This window comes from Schistocerca gregaria, chromosome 7, assembly GCF_023897955.1.
Source record: "Schistocerca gregaria isolate iqSchGreg1 chromosome 7, iqSchGreg1.2, whole genome shotgun sequence".
Lineage (NCBI taxonomy): Eukaryota > Metazoa > Arthropoda > Insecta > Orthoptera > Acrididae > Schistocerca > Schistocerca gregaria.
In genome coordinates, this window is record NC_064926.1 from 359530527 (window position 1) to 359553225 (window position 22699).

At 43.6% G+C, this 22699-nt stretch overlaps 1 protein-coding gene across 3 annotated transcripts in view; it reads right to left on the reverse strand.

Moving 5' to 3' along the window:
- Window positions 1–22699, reverse strand: part of LOC126281393 (uncharacterized) — a 139720-nt gene that overhangs the window by 112907 nt on the left and 4114 nt on the right. The window contains exon 2 of one of the 3 annotated variants that reach the window (XM_049980322.1): window positions 7828–7934. The exons of 1 other annotated variant lie outside the window; for it this stretch is intronic. In XM_049980322.1, the coding sequence (XP_049836279.1) occupies window positions 7828–7921 (94 nt within the window). In that variant the 5' untranslated portion in view covers window positions 7922–7934. Of the gene's footprint in view, window positions 1–7782; window positions 7935–22699 lie in introns of all 3 variants that reach the window. One more of the 3 variants, XM_049980321.1, reaches the window with a different exon arrangement.

Consider the following 22699-nt stretch of genomic DNA (forward strand, 5'->3'; position numbering starts at 1 on the left):
TACCTTATTTATCTACTGGACTTTCACAAGTGGATCTATTATACAACAGATAGCCAATTGCAGTATCCTCAGCTTTTATACGCTAAGTCAAAACACACAGTGTTTCAAAGTGTTACAAAGACTTTGACGATTTCAATGGTTCTATGTACAGACAATTCAGAACAAGAACAACATATAACTAGTTCACCTTTATTTAATTTATCATTTTTTTCTGTCAAATTAGTCCAAGAGTTCATAAATAATTGAAAGTGATTGCAAAATGTCATCGTCTTCTTCTGACCAAACACTGGTTTGATGTATCCCTTTGCACTAGTCAAACCTGTGCAGGTCTCTTCAACACTGCATAATTACTGCAACGTCTATCCACTTTAATATCCTTATTGTAGTCAAGCCTTGGTTTACCTCTACATATTTTATTCCCCCCCACCAGGGACACACGTGTGTGATATGTGGTGTTACCTTTCTTAAATCAATTCACAAAAATGCTGCCTATTATTTCTGCAGAAACCAAATTCATCTTCCTTCAGTCCAACTTCTACCTGTCAGTCCATTTGTCTGTAGACAATCTGTGTTAGTATTTTATGGAACTGATAATTTGGTAAGACTCATACCTGTCAGCACCTGCTTTCTTTGGTATTCACATTACTGCATTCTTCTTCAAGTCGGAGGGTATTCTGTCCACCTCTTATATCCATAAACCACGTGGAACAGTTAAGTTATGGTTGATTCTCCAGAATTTTAACTTGGGATTTGGCTGGAGACCTTAAGATTTTCCTGCTACTAGACAAGTGACACATCAGAGAAGCCAAACAAATCTGACTAGTTTTTGTATGTTCACAGAGAAACTATTCATGAATAAAGTGGCAACTGCATTCCCCTGTTTAGTTTCAATCAAGACTAGAATTTGTAACGGTGGTGTTAATAAATAGTTTATGTGCAAGTCTGAACTGCTTTTTTTCTACAAATTTTTGGAGTTCAACCAGGATAAACTGAACAAATGATGGTACAGTGTTAACTTTCTATCTACAATGCTCACAACAAGCTTTTCTAAGCATATTTTTCCTGAGATTATATAGTGACACGTGATTGTGTTGATAAACATAAAGAGATATTTTATATGTTGTGAGAAAAAGGAATAATAGCTGACCAAAAATCTATTAAACAATGCAAGTTATAAAATGGAGTAAAAAATTGGTTGAAACTTGTAAAAAAAAGATTTACCTACACATTAATTGTGTTCTGTTTTGGCTATTTTACAGTATTCTGAAAGCAAAGTAAGATATAACTTATCTATAAATGACAATGTTGGCCAAATTCATAAAAGTAAAGAAAAAAAGGTACCCTTTGTCTCAGTTAAAACCATTTCTTGCTTAGATTTTCATTCAAAACCTAGCAACTAGAAACTATGAAATCATTTATTTAACAGTTATTTTCAGAAGCGGAATGAGAACAATCTGCAATGTGGGATGGAAAATGAAATGGTAACTGAAATTTGTTATTATTTATTGTACATATAAACACTTGCATTAGAAAATTAACAATGACAGAATGCAAAGAGGATAGTGGTCATGATGAAGAAGAAGAAAACGTAACCCAAACTGTTAGCAGTAAGTTTATGGGATAAGAAGACAAAACAAGATTTTGGTTCACAAATGACCTATCACATTGAAAAATAAATTTCACCAGATTCACAAGATCAATGTAAATTTTCTGTATTTTTGTAACATTGATGATGCCTCTCATTCACTGGCAGTGAGGGATATCCAGTTAAAAGGGTGATTGTGACTTCGGGGAAACAACATTTCTAACAGGTTGTTTTTTTTTTTTTTTTTTTTTTTTTCAAGTTTGCTTGAAAGTCTGGCCAGGCTTTCTATTTAGGGGAGAAGGGTACCAAATTGTGGGTTGTTCTGGGAGGGGGAAGCTTTAAAAAGAATTGAGAAAGTGCAGCAGAGATCCACAAATTGCTGCCTCCACGAAAAAGAAACTAGAAAAATCTCTCCAAGAATATTTTCTTTTTAATGCTGTGATAATACTGATAACAACTAGCTATTCTAGTATGTGGCAGAAGACAATTCAGGCACAAAACAAGAACCTTACAGTGCTGGAAATGTAAAAGAATTTTAAGGAAAAACCAAAGGCATTACAAAAGAGCTGTGAAGTCATTGCTGTAAAGAAGTAACTAAAGTTACAGCAATTTCAGGTTTCAGGAACTCCAGTAACAAAGAAACAGGTAACTGAAACAACACAATTGTGGCTTGGGATCCAAGCAGAAAGTGTTTCAGTTGTGGTGTCAGCACCCTTATCTTTCACACGTCTCTCATTCTCTCTCCTCGAGTTATTTTTCTCTGTTCTGTCCATTTAGTTCATGATCTTTGGGAGCTTTATTCTCTGGCTGTGTCACACAATAGTTTCCTGTATAGTAGGAGAATGTGGACTGGCAGAAAATGAAAAGGAATTCAACAACATAAATTGTACTATATGTCCATGATACAAAAATCTGGAGAATAAATCAACTCTCTACTTAGAGTCACATACAAGATATTGCCAGTGTGTATACTTTAAAGAACACAAGCACAGCTTGAACAATAAGTCAAGTTAATATCAAGTTGGGCTTCGGCCTGGGTGGTCATGTTCAGAACAGATCTTAAACCTAATAACACTACTACTGAAATGTAAGGCAGTCAAACCATACACATCTTGTCATAACAGCCTCCAATAAAACACACACACACACACACACACACACACACACACACACACACACACACACACGGGATTGCCAACTAAAGCATCTCAGGCCGGAATGCACCATCATGTGGGATACAAGCAGCAATCTGGGGAAGGGATAGTAGTGTATGGGCTAGGAGAGAGACGATTGCTGTCTGGTGGAGTGTGCAGGAACTAGACTCCAACATGTGCAGTGCTAGGAGGTTGTGGAGCAGGGAGGTGGGGAAAAAAAAGGAACAAAAAATGAGAGGGGGGGGGGGGGAGACAGATGGATGCATTAGCAGAGAGCTGCAAATAAATAGGATGGGAGATGAGAATGAGGAGCAGATGATAGGACATAGGGGGTGGAAACTGTTGGATGGAGGATGTGGGGACAGTATGTTATGGTAGGCTGAAGCCAGGATAATTACGAGAGTGGAGAATGTGTTTTAAGGATAGCTCCTATCTGTGCAGTTCAGGAAAGCTGGTGGTGAAGGGAAGAATCCAGATAGCTCAGGTAGTGAAGCAGCCATTGAAATCAAGTATTTTATGTTCAGCTCCATGTTGTGCCACAGGTTGGTTCACTTCACTCTTGGCCACATTTTGGCGGTGGCTGTTCATTCCAGTGGACACGTGGTTGGCAGACATACCAGCTGGTTTGTGCAAGAGAAGGGCAGCATGAATGGTCACAGGTTTGTTTAATCCATGGGAATGTGATACTTCCTGTGGTCCATGTATGAATGGAACAAGAATAAAGTCTAATAACTGGTACAGTGAGATGTATCCTCTGTCATGCACCTCATGTTGGTTTGCAGAGTATACATGTAGATGTAGATTTTGTTCATCCAAGTTGAGAAGGCTTCCAGACAATTTGGTTTTAACCATTTCCTATCAACCCTTCATTGAGATCAAAAAAAGAGGGTTGTCTGTCAACCGAGTAATAGGACTTCTTAGAGTCAGTGAAAATGCATATGACTGGGCTGGTTTGATTGCCTTATATTTTGGTTTGATTGCCTTATATTTCAGTAGTGTTTTTAGACTGAAGATCTGTTTTGAATGAGTGCCCTGGTCAAAAGCCCATCTGATATTCACCAATCTATTGTTCAAGCTGTGCTTGTCTTCTCTAAAGCAAACACACTGATAATATCTTGTATGTGACTTGAAGGAGGAAGTATTAATTATTCTCTAGATTTGTTACGTATTACAGACATATAATACAATTTATGTATCTTTTGGAGTGAGAACACAAGACACTGTTGTTGATGATCCATCTATCACATGGAGACATTAAGCTTTTTAGCCCCCTAGGTGCTATTTGGGAGGAGGAGGCTATGAGTCTCCACTGGGTTTCAACTTATGTCTTTCAATCAACAACAAACAACATAAACACAATATCACAGTAAGCACACACACAAATTACAGCCACTTTACACTCAACAGATACACTTAAAGGCCCCTGTAAATTATCAAACATTTTGTCAAACTTAACTACACATGCCAAATATTTGACTGTGTAAGATTCCGTTTGATGTGTTTGTCAAGCATACATCGTTTGCTTGTTTTGTTTTGTTTTAGGGGGCAAAAACAACTAGGGTCATACAGGCCCAATTCAGATTTGTAAAACACGAAGACAAAGAGAGGAGTTAAAAACAACTACATGTTAATCCCAACTGATGGAAGAGAACACAACTAAAATAAGAGTCGTGTAGAAAATGGCTGCAAAATACATCATTAGGAAACGGAGGACTTGAACAAAAATTAAATGTCCTTTGATATATTGCTATGATGGATAAAAAGTACACCATGATGAACAGCCCACATATCATTCGCTAAAACAGCCGATTACTCAACGACAAACACAAACAAGAACATACTTTTAAAAAAAAGGGAGGGGGGGGGGGGGGGCATTCCGTCAGGAAATGGTGGGCCTTCAAAGGTTGAATGCAGTGAACACAAAGAGGTGGGAGAGCAACACCTGGCAAACAGCAATGGGTAAAAAGACAATAACCGATACACAACCTAGGTAACATGATCTCCTCATGACGAGGGCCGAGAGGAGGTCGTCCAAGCTGCTGGGAGAGGCTTAATAACCCAGTGCTTGTTCCCATGAAGGGAGGACCAGTGGTGATGCCAAAGTGATACCAACTGCTGACAGATGGAAACACAGAGATCATCAAAGGGATTGTAAGAACTAGCGGGCCGAAGTACAAGGACTGCAGCCTTGGTAGCAGTGTCAGCAGCCTCATTTCCTGTCAGACCAGGAACCTTCATATACAGCACATTTGCTCCAACAAGAGTGAGCAAGTGACAGCTTTGGACAATTTACAGCTCACAGAGGCTCTGAAGGACACAGAGTCGGAGCAGATAACACAATTGAAAAGCCTATGATGCCGGATGTACTGTGTAGCCTGATACAGGGTGAAGAGCTCTGCCATAAATACTGTGCACTGTTTTGGAAGCTGATACCGAAAAACTTTGGTGCCAATGATAAAGGCACACCCAACACCACGGTCAGTCCGAGAACCATTAGAGTACACAAAGGTACTATCGCGAAGTTCTGTGAGAAAGTCATGAAACTGAAGGTGATAGAGCGAGGCTGGAGTAGTGTTCTTAGAAAGTGAATGAAGGGTGTAACAGGACACCCTTTTCTAACATAACCTCTTTTTTTTTTTCTCCAGAAGTAGCCGATACCAGGATTGATTCAGAATCTGGTATAGGTGAACATTCTCGGATGTTTCAGTGAAAGAATTTCATTTGATTATGTATATGATGTACTATATTTCAGGCTAAAATGTATAAAAAGAAATAAGTTGTTACAACTGATACAACTAAAATTACTCTACTAGTAGAAATATTTGAAATTACAAAATATCTAGCATACTTAAAATTCATATTACTAATTGCACATCTAATGCTAGTTATTAAATTTATTTCTGGATTCATTTATAAAATAATGTTACAATGTTGTGTTGATTCTCCTTTTGTCCAGAAAGCTTGTAAACTCTTTTTCCTTTGTAAGCTGTTTGGAAAATTGTGAGTACCGCAGAATGTGAGTAGTAAGGGGCATGCAGCTGTGTGTATTTTTCTAATCTTTCCAACAAAAATGTAATTTGTGTTTTGAAGTGAAAATTGTGAAGTTGGTGTGATACGAAAGAATGGCATAAAATAAAAGAAAATCATAGCAACAGATAGTACTTCATCAGTTATTTTGTCATCTGGAACTCAGTAAATAAAAACTTCAGCCACTAGAATGTACCTCTAGACTCAAGAACTGCAGCCGACAAGAGAAAATGAAGATAAGTAAGAAGTTTTTCTTTTGTATATCTTACACCTCTCAAAGCTTTCAAAACTTGTGCAGAGACAGATAATTTTAACACTGATGTGTGCGAGGGTAAGATTATAAATGTGGGCATCAGCCTTGATCTGTTGACTTAGAATAAAGCTTTGTCTGTTGCAGAAGATGAACTGATTTTGGATTTGTGTCATTTACAGTTTACATATAAATGAAATTACAATCACTCAATGAAAGAAGACCTGAGAGCTGCCCAACAAAGTCGTATCAACAGTGACAAGATAATATCAACAATGACGGACCGGATGAATTGAAAGAGGACTTCACGACAACTATGAGGGACATCAATAAGAAGAAAGATAAGTGCAAACTCTTTGTGAAATTAATTTTTCTTGGTGGATTTGTGTGATTTCTAGGAGAATGAATAAAGATAAGGGTAGCGGTGATTAAGTGAAAGCTGTAGAACGTAGCCTAGACATGTTTGAACCAAGTGGAAGGGTAGTCAGCAAAGAAACAGTTAAAATTGACGTTATGCTGCTGATTTTGGAGAAATTGAGTGCAGCTAATGATCAGTTAACAGAAATAAAAGCAGATAACAATAGCAAATTTACTGCAGTCAAGGGAAGTTAACAGAAATATGAACTGAAAACAGTGATAAAATGGACTGGGTACAATACCAAGTAGGCCAACTTAGTAATCAGGTTTTGGAGCTAAGAAATGGTTTGTCAGATGGATTAAAAAGTGAAAATGAAAAAGTCGATGAATTAGAAAATAAATTTATTGTTTTGGAAAATAAGTTCTTGCACAATCCGCAAATTAGGATAAGAACGTTAATGACGTCTTAGTTCAACAGAAGGCTCTAGAGGAAAAAATGGAACAGAACTTTAGTAGTTTAGATTTAAAAAATTGAAATGATGAAAACGGTATGCTAACTAATGTATAAGTTTCAGATCAAAAAATTTCAGTAGTCCAGGAAAATTGCATTCACAACAATCTGTATTCAAATAACGGTATTGTGTGGTCCAACATTCCAATCAAAAGTTTTCCATCAGACAATTTACATCCAGTGGATTTTCTACACCACTACCGAGATAGTTCTGTGTCAGGCATGAGTGACAATCAGAAAATTACATTTGTTAAAAGATGTCTTGAAGGCGAAGCTCTGTCTTGGGTAAATCCAAATTTAAGCCAGTGGGAGACATATCAAAGTTTCAAAATAAGTTTTTTAAATAAATTTTGGACAGAAGTTGAACAAGGGAGAATTAAAAGTGCATTTCTGAATGATCCAAATTATAGTAATAGGGACGGTACCCTGAAAGAGTTTTGTAAGAATCACCTTAAGAAATTAGCACACCTTGATAAACCATTTGACAAAATGACATTGATTGATGCACTCAAAAGAAGATTACCAGAGAGGTAGCAGGGGCATTTAGTACAAGGACCTGGCAATTTCTTGAACAATTTTTACGATATGTTGAGAGGCTGGATAGGGCAGTAGAAAGAAGCATGTACTCTAACAATCAAAACGATGGAGATCGTAATGATAATAACTACAGAAACAGAGATAATGGTAATTTCTAACAGGATCCAAAAGGTAATAGAGGGTCAAAATGGTAACAGAGGTAGAAATTTTGATCATCATCAAAATAGGAATAATGGGGATAATCATGGGCAGTTTAATAGGAGAAACAATCACAGAGGCAGCTATTTGGGTTCAAATGACTCTGAGCACTATGGGACTTAACATCTGAGGTCATCAGTCCCCTAGAACTTGAACTACTTACACCTAAGGACATCACACACATCCATGCCCAAAGCAGGATTCAAACCTGCGACTGTAGCAGTCGCGCGGTTCCAGACTGAAGCGCCTAGAACCGCTTGGCCACCGCGGCCGGCAGCTATTCGGGAAACAGCAGTCTGCATCGACGAAGGTCCACTGTTTTGGGGCAAGGAAACAGAACAATCACAGGATCCCCAATTTACACTCGCAATTAGACAATAATAACAGTGTTAATAATGTAGCACAGATATCTGAAATTGAACAGAAAGAACATCAGATTTCTCATTTATGCTTTTATTAAAAGTTTTGAAATACTATGTTTAATTATAATTATGTAGATACTAATCACAAACCAGAATGTGACAGTAATGAGAATTTTGATGTGGTGTGTACTAATGATTTCTTCTCTCAGAAAACTGTATTGGATCTGAATTAGTTGTTATTTTTTATATAGATGTGAATGAGAGCTGTGAAATGACTGAGGTTGGTAAGGCTGAGACTGGTGCTTATTGAAAATGAATGTAGGTGAGGTGTGTGACTCTGATAGTGGTGAGAATTGTGTTGTTAATGATTTTACTGAAGAAGTAAATTTGGAAGAATAGGATTATTATTATTATTATTATTATTATTATTATTATATTACTATTATTATCAAGTTTTTATGGAGTTTAAGAGTAAGAGTTATTTGTGAATACCGATAAGTGATGTTTGTGATGAAGTAATTAAGAGTCATTGAATACCAGTCCAGTCAAAGCAGTTTTTCATTAATGTCATGCAGAGTAATGATCCAAGCAGTAAAGGTGAGTTACCTGTAAGCATAAAGAATGAAGCTGAAAACTTTTTGGTTGGTTTGGGGGATTAAAGGGACCAGACTGCTATGGTCATCGGTCCCATTTTCCAAAAAAAAAGGGGGGGGGGGGGGGGGGGGGGAAGAAAAAAAGAAAAAAACCACCACCCAAAGAGAAGAAAAACTAACAACAGGAAAGGCCGCAGACGACAAGGGACAAGAAATACTCAGACAAAGAACAGACAAAACAAAGTAAAACCATACGGAGTGTGGCGATGGTTGGCCGACCATAGGGATAAAAAAGGAAAAGCCAACCACCGAGAACACATTAAAAACTCAGTTTAAAATCGTTGGCCAAAGGCCAGAATCAACAGAAAACAATAAAATAAAACAGAAACACTCAATTAAATGTTAAAAAACCCCTGCCCAAATAACACGTAAAACTAAGTCAGCCATAGCAGAGTCATCTGTTAAAAGGGCAGGGAGCGTGTCAGGCAGTGCCTGAGCACAGCTAAAAGTGGACAGTCCAATAAATTGTGGACCACCGTCAAAACGGAGCCGCAGCGACATAAAGGTGGGTCTTCACGGCGCAACAAGTGGCCGTGCGTCAGCCGAGTGTGCCCAATGCGCAGCCGGCAGAGGACAACAGATTCCTGGCGGGAGACCCGCATGGACGACCGCCACACAGTCGTCGTCACCTTGATTGGACGGAGTTTGTTGGGTGTCGGCAGATTGTGCCATTCAGTGTCCCAAAGCGATAGAACTTCGCAGCGTAAGACTGCCTGCAAATCAGTCTCCGGGAGGCCAATGTCCAGAGATGGTGTACTGGTGGCCTCTTTCGCCAGGCGGTCAACATTCTCATTGCCGGGTATCCCAACATGGCCTGGGGTCCACACGAAGACCAAGGAGCGGCCGCAACACGCAAAAGTATGCAGAGCTGCAGGATAGCCATCACCAGACGAGCACGAGGGAAACACTGGTCGAGAGCTCGCAAACCACTACAGATAACGAAGGACTCACCTGGGCAGGAGCGGATATACTCTAGGGCTCGAAAGATGGCTACCAGCTCAGCAGTGTAAACAGTGCAGCCATCTGGCAAGGAGCGTTGTTCGGAATGGTCCCCTAGAGTTAGAGCATAACCAACACGACCAGCAACCATCAAACTGTTAGTGTATACAACACCAGAGCCCTGATACGTGGCCAGGATGAAATAAAAGCGGCGGCGGAAGGCCTCTGGAGGGACTGAGTCCTTCGAGCCCTGTGCAAAGTCGAGCCGAAGGCAAGGGCGAGGAACACACCATGGGGGTGTACGCAATGTGGCCCGGAAAGTAGGTGGAACAGTGAGAACCCTTTGGCCGGAAAGAAGCTCTTTGACTCGGACCGCGATCGTACAACCTGACTGGGGCCGACGTTCTGGCAGATGGACGACCGATTGCAGGAACAGGAGACGATGGTTGGGATGCCCAGGCAAGCTAAAAACATGGGCAGCATAAGCGGCCAGCAAACGTTGGTGCCATAACCGCAGGGGAGGGACACCTGCCTCCACTAGTATGCTATCCACAGGACTGGTCCGGAAGGCACCAGTGGCAAGTCGTATCCCGCTGTGTAGTATTGGGTCCAGCACCCACAACGCAGATGGGGATGCTGAGCCATAAGCCAGACTCCCATAGTCCAGATCGATCAGTGCCCCACCTGGTGTGGCTCAGGCATCGCATAGCATTTAGATGCCGCCAACACGCTTGTTTAAGCTGCCGAATATGGGGCAGCCAAGTCAACCGGGCATCAAAAACCACCCCCAAAAACCTATGTGACTCTACCACTGTAAGAAGCTTGCCGTCAAGATAAAGCCGCGGCTCCAGGTGAACAATGCGTCGCCGGCAGAAATGCATAACGCAGGTCTTGGCTGGCAAAAACTGAAAACCATGTGCTACAGCCCAAGACTGCGCCTTGCGGATTGCGCCCTGTAGCTGACGTTCAGCAGCTGCAATGCCAATAGAGCTGTAGTAAAGGCAGAAGTCGTCAGCATACAGGGAAGCGGAGACAGAATTTCCCACAGCCGCAGCGAGCCCGTTAATGGCTATTAAAAACAGGCAGACACTTAGAACAGAACCCTGTGGCACACCGTTCTCCTGGACTTGAGAGGATCTATATGAGGCCGCGACGTGCACGCGGAAGGAACGATACGACAGAAAATTGAGGATATAGATCGGCAGAGGGCCCTGAAGACCCCATCCATGAAGTGTAGAAAGGATGTGATGACGCCACGTCGTATCATACGCCTTCCGCATGTCGAAAAAGACAGCGACCAGATGCTGACGGTGGGCAAAGGCAGTACAGATGACCGACTCCAGGCTCACCAGATTGTCGGCAGCAGAGCGGCCTTTACGGAACCCACCCTGAGACGGAGCCAGAAGGCCCCGAGACTCCAGTACCCAATTCAAGCGCCGGCTCACCATCAGTTCAAGCAACTTGCAAAGAACGTTGGTGAGGCTAATGGGACGGTAGCTGTCCACCTCCAAAGGGTTCTTCCCTGGTTTCAGAATGGGGACAATAAGACTTTCCCACCATTGCGACGGAAACTCACACCCTACCCAAATACGGTTGTAAAGGTCGAGGAGGTGTCACTGGCAGTCCACTGAAAGGTGTTTCAGCATCTGAGAGTGGATGCTATCTGGCCCAGGAGCGGTATCAGGATAAGCGGCGAGGGCACTGCGAAATTCCCACTCACTGAATGGAACATTGTACAATTCAGGATGGTGGGTGCGAAAAGAAAGACTCCTACGTTCTATCCGCTCTTTAATGGAGCGGAAGCCCAAGGGGTAGTTGGCAGAAGCAGAATTCAGAGAAAAGTGCTCTGCCAAGCGGTTTGCAATGACGTCGGAGTCAGTACAAACTGCTCCATTCAGTGAGAGCGCAGGGACGCTGACAGGGGCCCGATAGCCATAGAGGTGTTGAATCTTGGCCCAGACCTGCGATGGAGTGACATGGAGGCCAATGATGGACACATACCACTCCCAGCACTCCTGCTTGCGTTGGCGGATAATGCGGCGGGCTCGCGCATGCAGCCGTTTGAAGGCGATAAGGTGTTTGATTGAGGGATGTCGTTTGTGACGCTGGAGCACCCGCGTGCGATCTTTAATTGCTTCAGCGATCTCAGGCGACCACCAAGGCACAATCTGCCACCGAGGGGAGCCAGAAGAACGCGGAATTGAAGATTCAGTGGCAGTAACGATGCTGGTGGTGACCGATTGAACCACTGCATCAATGTCATCACTACAGAGAGGCTCAATAGCGGCAGTGGAGGAAAACAAGTCCCAGTCAGCCTTATTCATAGCCCACCGGCAAGGCCGCTCAGAAGACTGACGCTGTGGCAGTGACAGAAGATCGGAAAGTGGTCACTACCACACAGGTCGTCATGCACTCACCACTGGACAGACGGTAAGAGGCTAGGGCTGCAGATCGAAAGGTCGATGGCGGAGTATGTGCCATGCACCATGCTGAAGTGTATGAAGGAACCATCATTGAAAAGTGAAACATCGAGCTGTGCCAATAAATGCTCAATGGTGGCACCTCGACCTGTCGCCACTGACCAACCCCACAGAGGGTTATGGGCGTTAAAGTCGCCCAGTAACAAGAAAGGTGGCGGCAATTGGGCTATCAGAGCAGCCAGGACATGCTGCGCGACATCACCATCCGGTGGAAGGTAAAGACTGCAGATGGTAACAGCCTGTGGCGTCCACCCCGAACAGCGACAGCCTCTAAAGGTGTTTGGAGAGGGACAGACTCGCTGTGAAGAGAGTTCAGGACATATATGCAGACGCCACCAGACACCCTTTCATAAGCTGCCCGGTTCTTATAATAACCCCGATAGCCACGGAGGGCGGGGGTTCGCATTGCCGGAAACCAAGTTCCCTGCAGAGCAATGCAGAGGAAAGGGTGAAGGCTGATAAGTTGGCGGAGCTCAGCTATATGGTGGAAGAAACCGCTGCAGTTCCACTGGAGGATGGTGTTGTCCATGGTTGAGAAAGGCGTGACGGGACTGGGAAGGCAGATTACGCCGCTGGGTCACCTGCTGCCTCCGATGGAGCACCCGTGCAAATGCTATATATTGCGTCTGAGGGACCGGCGAGATCGAGGTCCTCAGCGGACACAAGAATCTCCACCTCATCCTCAGACGCAGAGCTTGTAGGTAGCAGTGGAGTAGGAGCCACCGCAGGTGCCTTGGTCTTACGGGGCTTCAATGTCGTTTTCTCTCGCTGTTCCTTCGGCTGCCATCGTTGAGATTGGTGTCAGTCTCCGGAACCGAAGATGATCGCGAAGCTCGACGACCAGCGACCTGTGGCTTCTTCAATCACTGGTTGGTGTCTGCTGTGCCGCTGGTAGGAACCTGGGAAAGGAGTGACCCAAGGGATCCCTTCCGAGCGAGAGAAGCCGAAGAAGACTTACGCTTCTCTGGCTTAGAAGTGGGGACTGGTGTCCCCGGTGGTTTAGTGGGTGCTCCTCCCAAGGTAGATGGTGTGGGAGCTACAGCAAGAGAAGGGGCCCCCATCTCAAGGGGGCAGGTGAGGTCCTCTGACGCTGAGAGCTGACTGTCTGTGGTGCAGCTAAAGGAGCTGGAGCAGGAGTGACAGTGGAGGCATAAGATGACATCATGCGCACGGGATGTACCTGTTCAAATTTCCGCTTAGCCTCAGTGTAAGTCAGTCGGTCCAGAGTCTTATATTCCATGATTTTGCGTTCTTTCTGTAACATCCTGCAGTCTGGCGAGCAAGGTGAATGAGGCTCTCCACAGTTGACACAGATGGGAGGCGGAGCACATGGAGTATCGCGATGAGATGGGCGTCCGCAATCTCGACATGTGAAGCTGGAAGTACAGCGGGAAGACATATGGCCGAACTTCCAGCACTTAAAGCACCGCATCGGGGGAGGGATATAGGGCTTGACGTCACAACGGTAGACCATCACCTTGACCTTCTCCAGTAATGAATCACCCGCGAAGGCCAAGATGAAGGCACCGGTAGCAACCTGATTGTCAACCAGACCTCGATGAATGCGCCGGACAAAATGAACACCTCTACGCACTAAGTTGGCGCGCAGCTCGTCATCAGACTGCAGAAGTAGGTCCCTATGGAAAATAACACCCTAGACCATATTTAAACTCTTATGTGGTGTGATGGTAACGTTAACATCCCCCAACTTGTCACAAGCAAGCAACCTGCGTGACTGGGAGGAGGATGCTGTTTTTATCAAAACTGACCCAGAGCGCATTTTAGAGAAGCCCTCCACCTCCCCAAACTTGTCCTCCAAATGCTCTACAAAGAACTGAGGCTTCATGGATACAAAGGATTCCCCATCAGCTCTGGTACAGACGAGATCCCTGGGTGAATACATGTCACTATCATTCACTGCCTTTCGTTCCTCCCATGGTGTGGCCAGGGATAGGAACGATTTGGGGTCATAAACATTAGCTTTAAAATGAGCCCTTGAACGCTTAGAGACTGCTGGTGGCTGGCCATCAGCAAGAGATGATCTACCACACTTCATTGCGGGACATCTGCCCTGATGCCACCTACTCCGACCAAGGGCCTTCCCCATGGGCGCCACCCAGCCACAGCAAGAGCCACCTGGCAGGATGGCCATTGCCGGGAGTCCCGATGCCCCAGGGAGATGGGCATCTACTCCTTGGCATACATGGGGAGTAAACGGCGCAGGCATCAGTAGAACGATCCCTGTGTTGTCAGGAGGCTACAACCAATAGGGTACATGGCGGCCCCACCACAACGGATTGGCTACTGTGCTGGATCTTAGGTGCAAAAATGTATAAGGTCGTCGTCGCAGCGAAAAGCAACACTGCACAGTGCAGCGTGGTAATCGTACCCAGGGACGTATCCTCGCCCAAGAGATGGAAAACAAGCGGGACACCATTGCAACGACGAGAAAGCCGGCTAAAGGTCTCAATGCACGACAGATACAGTGCACCATGTAAGGCGCCCTTCCCCAATTGGCTCGCTGTTCGGAACAATTTAGAAAGATGGAGGTCAAACTCGAGAGGGGACCATCATAGAAGGCTGAAAAGGTTGAGACTCCTTTTAGTCGCCTCTTACGACAGGCAGGAATACCACGGGCCTATTCTTACCCCCAAACCCACAGGGGGGTGAAAAACTTTTTGAAATTGGTTTGGGACCAGACTGACAATGACATAGATAAATGTGCATTCTGGAATAAGTTAGTTGTGTTCAGTCAAAATTTGTATCCAAACTGGTGGAATGAAGTGAAAGAAGATCTAAGTAGGAAATGTAATTTTGACAGTAATATATTTTGTGTTCCTTCTGCAATAAGTGATGTTAGTTGTGCTCTGAAATCCATTCAGTGTGTTCAGTCTTTACCTGACAGCATGTGTAAACAAGGTAATGTTACAATACCAGTAAAGTAGATAAAACCCTTCAAAAACAGTGTAGATGTAGCATTCGATGAAACTGAAAGTTATCTTTTGCATGAATTGTTTGACAACAGAGAGGATGATTCAGATTTTAGGTGTCCTTAAATTAAAATTAAGACTGATCAGTGGGAGCGTGTTTGAATTTGAAACATAAATGCCATGGGGCTAAATGAGCAGACTCTCTTACAACTTTGAAATGGGATAATTTTCATAATTAGTGTGCAAAAATTAGGAACAGTATCTGAGCATATCTGTGTGTATTCCCTTATTAGTCCATTATTTTTATTACATTAACTCTATTATTGTTTCATATGTGAACACCTTTTAATCTCAACTGACATAAATCCCATATAAATGACTTTAAAAAGTTACTAAGGAGAACCTATCTCATGTGATATGAAGAAGGTATTGAACAGCATATTTAGTACACAAAGCAAAGTTTCAGGTTTTGGTGTGAATGCTAGACAGGAAGTTATCTATCCATCGGAGAATGTGATGAGAACTTAAGGGATGTAGCTGAAAGATGTGGGTGGATCCACTCCCCACACTGCTGTATGGCTGTACACTGCGGAACCAATCAACTTGCAAGAGATTGTGGGTGCTCGGTAACGTACTCTAGCATCTGTCGAATGGATTTGTGTTGTGACTAATATTTGTGATTTGTTAACCAAGACTGCTACATGCCTGTCCCCCCCCCCTCCCCCCCCAAGTAGGGGGATTGGCTTTCCAATAAATTGTGTGACTCCAAATCAGTATGTATTTTTTTTATCAGTTGTAAATGAATCTTCTAGGTCTTTGTGTACATAGGTTAGTTTGTATGAACAATTACCAAATAGTGTGAAAGACATCTACTAGTATAAACAATAAACAAGATGTACACATGTCTGCTTTCATACTCCAATTCTGGTTCTCAAGCTATTTGACTGTGTCATTATTCAAAGATAATTATGACTCTGTTTACCTGTATTTATCATTAGTATTGATATATTGTATCTGATCGGAACACGATTTGTGGACAGACTCGTACTTAGCTCTGTTTTGGGTACCCCTGGTCATCCCGACTGCGTGTGCGTACTTTAGGAGAGCATACAACCTTTGATTGAGGCTAAATGCTTCTTGCAATTACTCTTTGCACATAATTTAACTTATTGATACGATTATGAGTTTTATTCATTGTGTTGTATTGAATTCCCCCTCCCCCCCCCCCCCTTGGTCTGTACCTGGTGTGGTTTGGATTCATGGGTCAGTTCCCACATTGTAAGCTAGAACCCTAATATTTTTGCATTATTTTGTTCTCTCATGAGTCAACGTATCCTTGAATATTCTGGTTTATATGGATTATTTATTCCTACTCATGACTGAGTATATTCTTCTGGTCTGTATCCACCATTGTGAGTTTTTCGAGTCAGCTCATTTGTTGTACATTTAAGGCTCTGAAATTGTTCTCCTCTCTTTTGGAGATTTTGAAGGTTTGATTGTATGGATGTAAACTTACATTACTTCTGTATTTATTTCTATAGTTTAGTGGTGTAATGTTGTAGTTTTGGCCTTGTATTAGTTGTCTTGTGACAGTATGTTCCACAGAACTGAAAAATCTGAACTCCATATCCTGATATATGTATAGATTATGACACGTGTAGCAGATATTTTTCTTAAGTTTTCTATAATATGTTATGTATCAGATACTTCTATACATCTATATGCTATCCTGTGCATCATTACGTATACCATTTGGCAAACCCTGTAATCTGTCACAAAATGTTGTCAACACCCTGTTTCCAAGCTTCGTGAGTGGGATATTGTAATAGGACACCCTTGTCTAACATAACTTTTTTTTTAAATAGAAGTAGCCGATACCAGCATTAATCCCAAATCTGGTATAGATGAACATTCTCGGATGTTTCACTGAAAGAATTTCGTTTGATTGTGCATATGATGTAATTCATTTCAGGCTAAAATTAAGTTGTTACAATTGATACAACTAAAAATTATTCTTCTAGCAGAAATATTTGAAATTATGAAATATCTGGCATACTTAAAATTCATATTATTAATTGTACAACCTAACGCTAATTAATAAAGTTATTTTTGGATTCATTTATAAAATAATGTTATAACTTGGTGGTCAAAAAAGTTTGTAAGCTCTTTGGAATATTGTGAGTACCGCAGAATGTGAGTAGTAGTGGTCATGCCTCTTATGAAAACGCATGTATTTTTCTAATCTTGTCAACAACAATGTAATTTGTTTTTCGAAGTGAAAATTGTAAAGTCGGTGTGATGTAGAAGTATGGGATTAAATAAAATAAAATCATAATAGATACACTATGTGATCAAAAGTATCCGGGCACCTGGCTGAAAATGACTTACAAGTTCGTGGCACCCTCCATCAGTAATTCTAGAATGCAATATGGTGTTGGCCCACCCTTTGCCTTGATGGCAGCTTCCATTCTCATAGACATATCTTTAATCAGGTGCTGGAAGGTTTCTTTGGGAATGACAGCCCATTCTTCACGGAGTGCTGCACTGAGGAGAGGTATCGAAGTCAGCATTCCAAAACATCCCAAAGGTGTAGTATAGGATTCGGGTTAGGACTCTGTGCAGGACAGTCCAGTGCAGGTATGTTACTGTTGTGTAACTACTCCACCCTGTACATTATGAACAGATGCTCGATCGTGTTGAAAGATGCAATTGCCATTCCCGAATTGCTCTTCAACAGTGGGAAGCAAGGAGGTGCTTAAGACATCAATGTAGGCCTGTGCTGTGATAGTGCCCCACAAAACAACAAGGGATGCAAGCTCCCTTCAAGTAAAACATGACCACACCATAACACCACCACCTCCGAACTTTACTGCTGGCAATACACGCGCTGGCAGATGACATTCACCGGGCCTACGCCGTAACCACATCCTGCCATCTGATCGCACGTTGTGTACCGTGATTCGTAACTCCACATGTTCTGCCATTGTTCTATCGTCCCATGTTTACGCTCCTTACACCAAGCAAGGCGTTGTTTGGCATTTACCGGCATGATGTGTAACTTATGAGTCGCCGCTAGACCATGAAATCCAAGTTTTCTCACCTCTCAACTAACTGTCATAGTACTTGCAGGGGATCTTGATGCAGTTTGCCTATTACACATTACAACCCTCTTCAACTGTCGGCGGTCTCTGTCAGTCAACAGATGAGGTCCGCCTCTACGTTTTTGTGCTGTACGTGTCCCTTCACGTTTCCACTTCACTATCACATTAGAAACAGTTGACCTAGGGATGTTTAGGAGTGTGGAAATCTAGTGTACAGACATATTACACGAGTGACACCCAATCATCTGGCCCCGTCCGAAGCCCATGAGTTCCAGATGCGCCCCATTCTGCTTTCTCAGATGTCAAATTAATGACCTGTGAGGTCGCTGATGTGGAGTACCTGATAGTGGGTGGCAGCACAATGCACCTAATATAAAAAACGTATGTTTTTGGGGATGCCTGGATACTATTGATCACATGATATAGTACTTCATCAGGTATTTAGTCATCTCAAACCCTGTAAGTCAAAATTTCAGCCGTAAGAATGTACCCCTACACTCAAGAACTGCAGCCAACAATCTTACGCCTCTCAAAGCTTACAAAACTTGTGCAGAGATGGAGAATTTTAATAGTGATGTGTGCGAGAGTAAGACTACAAGGCAAAGGTGAACAAGGGCCGCTTCACAAAGCAAAGGTGGTGAAAGGTTCACATGTATCGGGAAAATAGCAGGTAGCATGAAGTTAAGCTGCCAGATCACGACCCAAATTAACTCCAGGAGCTAACAAAGAAGAGGGCCGCGTGACATACTGGCGATCAGAGGATCATCAAAGAAGGATGGGTGGCTATGCATGGCACACAAACGGCACTCATATATGCTGAGGAGAAAATCACGGCGGTATAACAGCGGTAGTTCGGTAGCTCCTGCATACAGGCTCTCAACCAGGCTTGTGTAAAAGGCAAAAAATGGATGCCACAATGGTGGATTGTATTAAGACAATGTAAGAGAGATGGACGTGCAGATGCACAAACAAAACAACTAGAGTCTACTTTCGAACAGACAAGGGACTGGTACAAACAGAGGAGGGTGGTTCGGTCTACTCCCCAGGAAGTACCACTGAGGATACGTAGGGCACTGAGTGACCACATACGGCAGGCTGCCAGGTAAGACACATGGGAGGACCAAAAAAGTTTCCTATCGAGCATCAGCCTCAGGAATTTCGTTGTTTCAGTGAATGGAAGCGCAACAAGCCAAAGATGCCAAGACAGTGTAAGACACCAACTGTGCCATCATAAATTCATACAAAAGGTTTTGTCAGTGGGAAAATGAAAGCCATTGTCAATGCTTCATAAGTAAAGACAATCAAGACATCACTGAAGACCTCGCTCAATGGACAAGCCCATGGAGAACTGCAATAGATGGCAAACTAGTCAATGAAAATGGAGCCAGAGATACCCGGCAGGATACTGGGCATTATAGAGTTAATGGCAATAGCAAAGAGGACAACGATCAGGACCGAACCCTGAGGCACACCATTTTCCTGGATAAAGTTGTCCGACAAGGGAGAACCCACACATACCCTGAAAACTCGGTATTTTAAAAATTCCTGAAGCTAATGGGGCATGCGGCCATGGAAGCCCCACATGTAGAGAGTATGGAGGATATCGGTCCTCCAACAGGTGTCTTAGGCTTTCTCCAAATCGAATAACTCAGCCACAGTCTGTGATTTCCGCAGAAAACCATTCACGATATGGATGGACGAAGTAACGAGATGGTCAACTGCAGTTCAGTGCACTCGAAATCCACACTGTGCAGTGGTTAGTAAACTGTGAGACTCGAGCCACTATGCAAGCCGAGCATGTATCATACATTCCATCACCCTGCAATCACAGCTGGTGAGAGAAATGGGTCTGTAGTTCAAAGGAAGCTGCTTGTTCTTACTGGGCTTACATGTGGGTATGACAGCAGCTTCACGACAGTGTTTGTGAAACATGCCCTATGCCCAGGTGCAGATGTGCATATGAAGCAGAAAGTGAAGAGAAAGGTACTGCAACATCTGAATGTGAACATTGTCTGGCCTGGGACAGAGGATCAGGATGAAGTGAGAGCATGATCCAGCTCCCTCACAATTCCGAGAAGAGAAGGGTATCACCCAAGCCTCTTCCATTCGTTTCCAATGGAGGAAGGCACAGCGACAGTGGGGGGAGCTCAAAATCTCCACAAAATGGCAGCCCAATGTGTTGGAGATAGCAACAGAGTTTACTATGACATTGTCTGCTACTGTCAGGCCGGAAATTGGGGATTGGATATTGGTCCCACAGAGCCACCAGAGGTTGACTCACATAACGGAAGAGGGAACTGTTAAAAGAACTAGAGAATGAAATCCACCTATTTTATTGCTATTCTGAAGAATAGCACGCAACAGTTCATAATGAATGCAGTTTGCATCGTAGGATGACAGTTAATAATGCAAAGAGCACATCTCCGTGTGCAAATTGCGTTGCGGCACGCCTCAGTCCACCAAGGGACTGGGACATGGCATGGTAAAGAGGAACTGCAAGGAATGGAACATTCAGCAACAGTAAGGATAATGTGTGTAAGATGTTCTACCGGGTCATCACAACAGGGAAAATGTTGTTCGTCGAAGGTTGCCAGAGAGGAGTAAAGTCTCCAGTCAGCGTTAGAAAGCTGCCAATTGGGTGTGCACATAAGTTGGATATGAGTCAGCAATCAGATAGCACACAGGAAATGGTCGCTCGTCTACGTGTCAGAGAGAACGGACCACGCAAGACGATGGGCAAGCTGAGCAGTGCAGGAGGATAGGTTCAAATGGGAATAGGTATGCGTGGAGTCTGAAAGGAATGTGGGTGCTCTTGTGTTAAGACAGAGGAGGTTAAGTTAATTAAGACGGTCAGCCAAGAGGGCACCTCTCAGAGAGGTTCTAGTCGAGCACATTAACATCACTGAGAAGCAGAAAGGGGTGAGATAGCTGCCCAGTAAGCTGGAGGAAGTCTACCGTGGTGATATTGAATGCTGGAGGGATGTAAATAGTGCAAAAGGAAAGGTCAAGAGAGGAAGGAAAAGGTGAACTGCAATAGCTTGAAGGCTGGTAGTCAGGGAGATGGGTTGACTATGAACGTCGTTCTGTATGGCCAGCACAACTCTCCCACGAGGTGGAATGCCGTCCTCGGGGAGAAGGGGGGGGGGGGGGGTGATTTGCAGGGTTGGGTGAGGTCATAGGGGGGGGGGGGGGGTCAAAACAGACCAAGAAGAAATTTTGTTTCCTGGAGGCAGAAAACAGTTGGATGCTGCGATTCTAAGAGCAGCTGTAAATCCTCTTTGTTTGATTGAGAGCCACAAACATACCATTGAAGGCGAGTCATAACAAGAAAGGGGAGAAGGCAAAACTGAGGGGCTTCACCTTGGTGGCTGCCAGGTATCAGTCATCAAGACTCACTGCTACAGAATGCAGAGGCTGGAGGACCCTGCTCTATGAGATCTACAGAGGCGTTGGCATTCTTTTTCTGTCAATCTGCAGAGTCCAGGGCAGAAAAATTGTTGGTAGTGCACACCGGCGGCACGGAGATCGGCCGGGAGAGGGTATTACGTAGTGACAGCGTTGAAGAGGATCTCTGAGTCTGCAAATGAGAAAACGGTTTGCTTTTGTTTAACTTCTTGGAGCCTTTCCGGCTGGCAGGGAAAGACTCAGATGTTTGTTGGCTGGAGGAATGTAGCAAGTCTTCACAGGAGTAGTCTCTCTGTCCTTTCCGGCCCATTGGTGACTTTGCCCCATGAGCAGAAAGTCTGGTGGCTTGTTGCATAGTTTAAGGAGGAGACGGTGATGATACCATGACACTGGGAGATTTCACAACGGCAGTGCTGAATTTGAGGTTGTATGTCTGTGTGGGCATGTCCTTCATAGAGTGAGATGTAGCAAGAACAGTACTGTTAGTGCCGAATGGTAGAATGCAGGGCTTGCAACTAGCCAATAACCTGAGAGTGACCAGGTAAGGCACTTTTTCTGTTTGCCCAGATCTCATGGTCAGCCTGCTCATCGAGATACATGGGACGGTCTCAAAACGAGGCAGCATGATCGCCATTACAGTTGATACAGTGGGGAGGAGGAGGTGGACAATCATTGTCACAAGCATCCCTACTACAGGTTACACAATTGGCCGGGTCTCGACAAGACATTCAAATGTGGTTGAAACGATGACACTGGTACCAGCCCATCAGGTTCGGAATGTATGGTCGGACTGGGATAACTTAATAACCGGCTTGGATCTTGGATGGAAGCATCACTCTATCAAAAGTAAGAAAAAGAGTTGTGTGGGCACCAAGGATGCATCTACCTTTTTGATCACCCGATGGACTGCAATGACACCCTGATCACAGATATATGTTTGGATTTCTGCCTCGGTCAGACCATCAAGCATCCTAGTGCAAATAACACTACGGGAAGAATTCAGAGTTCTATGAGTCTCGACACGAACTGGACGGCCATAGAGAAGCAAAGCGGCAAGCAGTAGTTGTGCTTTACAATCAGAAGTAGTCTCCAAAAGAAAGTCCCACTGCGTAGTCAAGAACAGGCATTCACAAGGCCAGCAATTGCATCAACACCTCTCTGAATAAGAAACAGATTTATTATTGAAAAGCACTGACCGTCTTCAGTACGT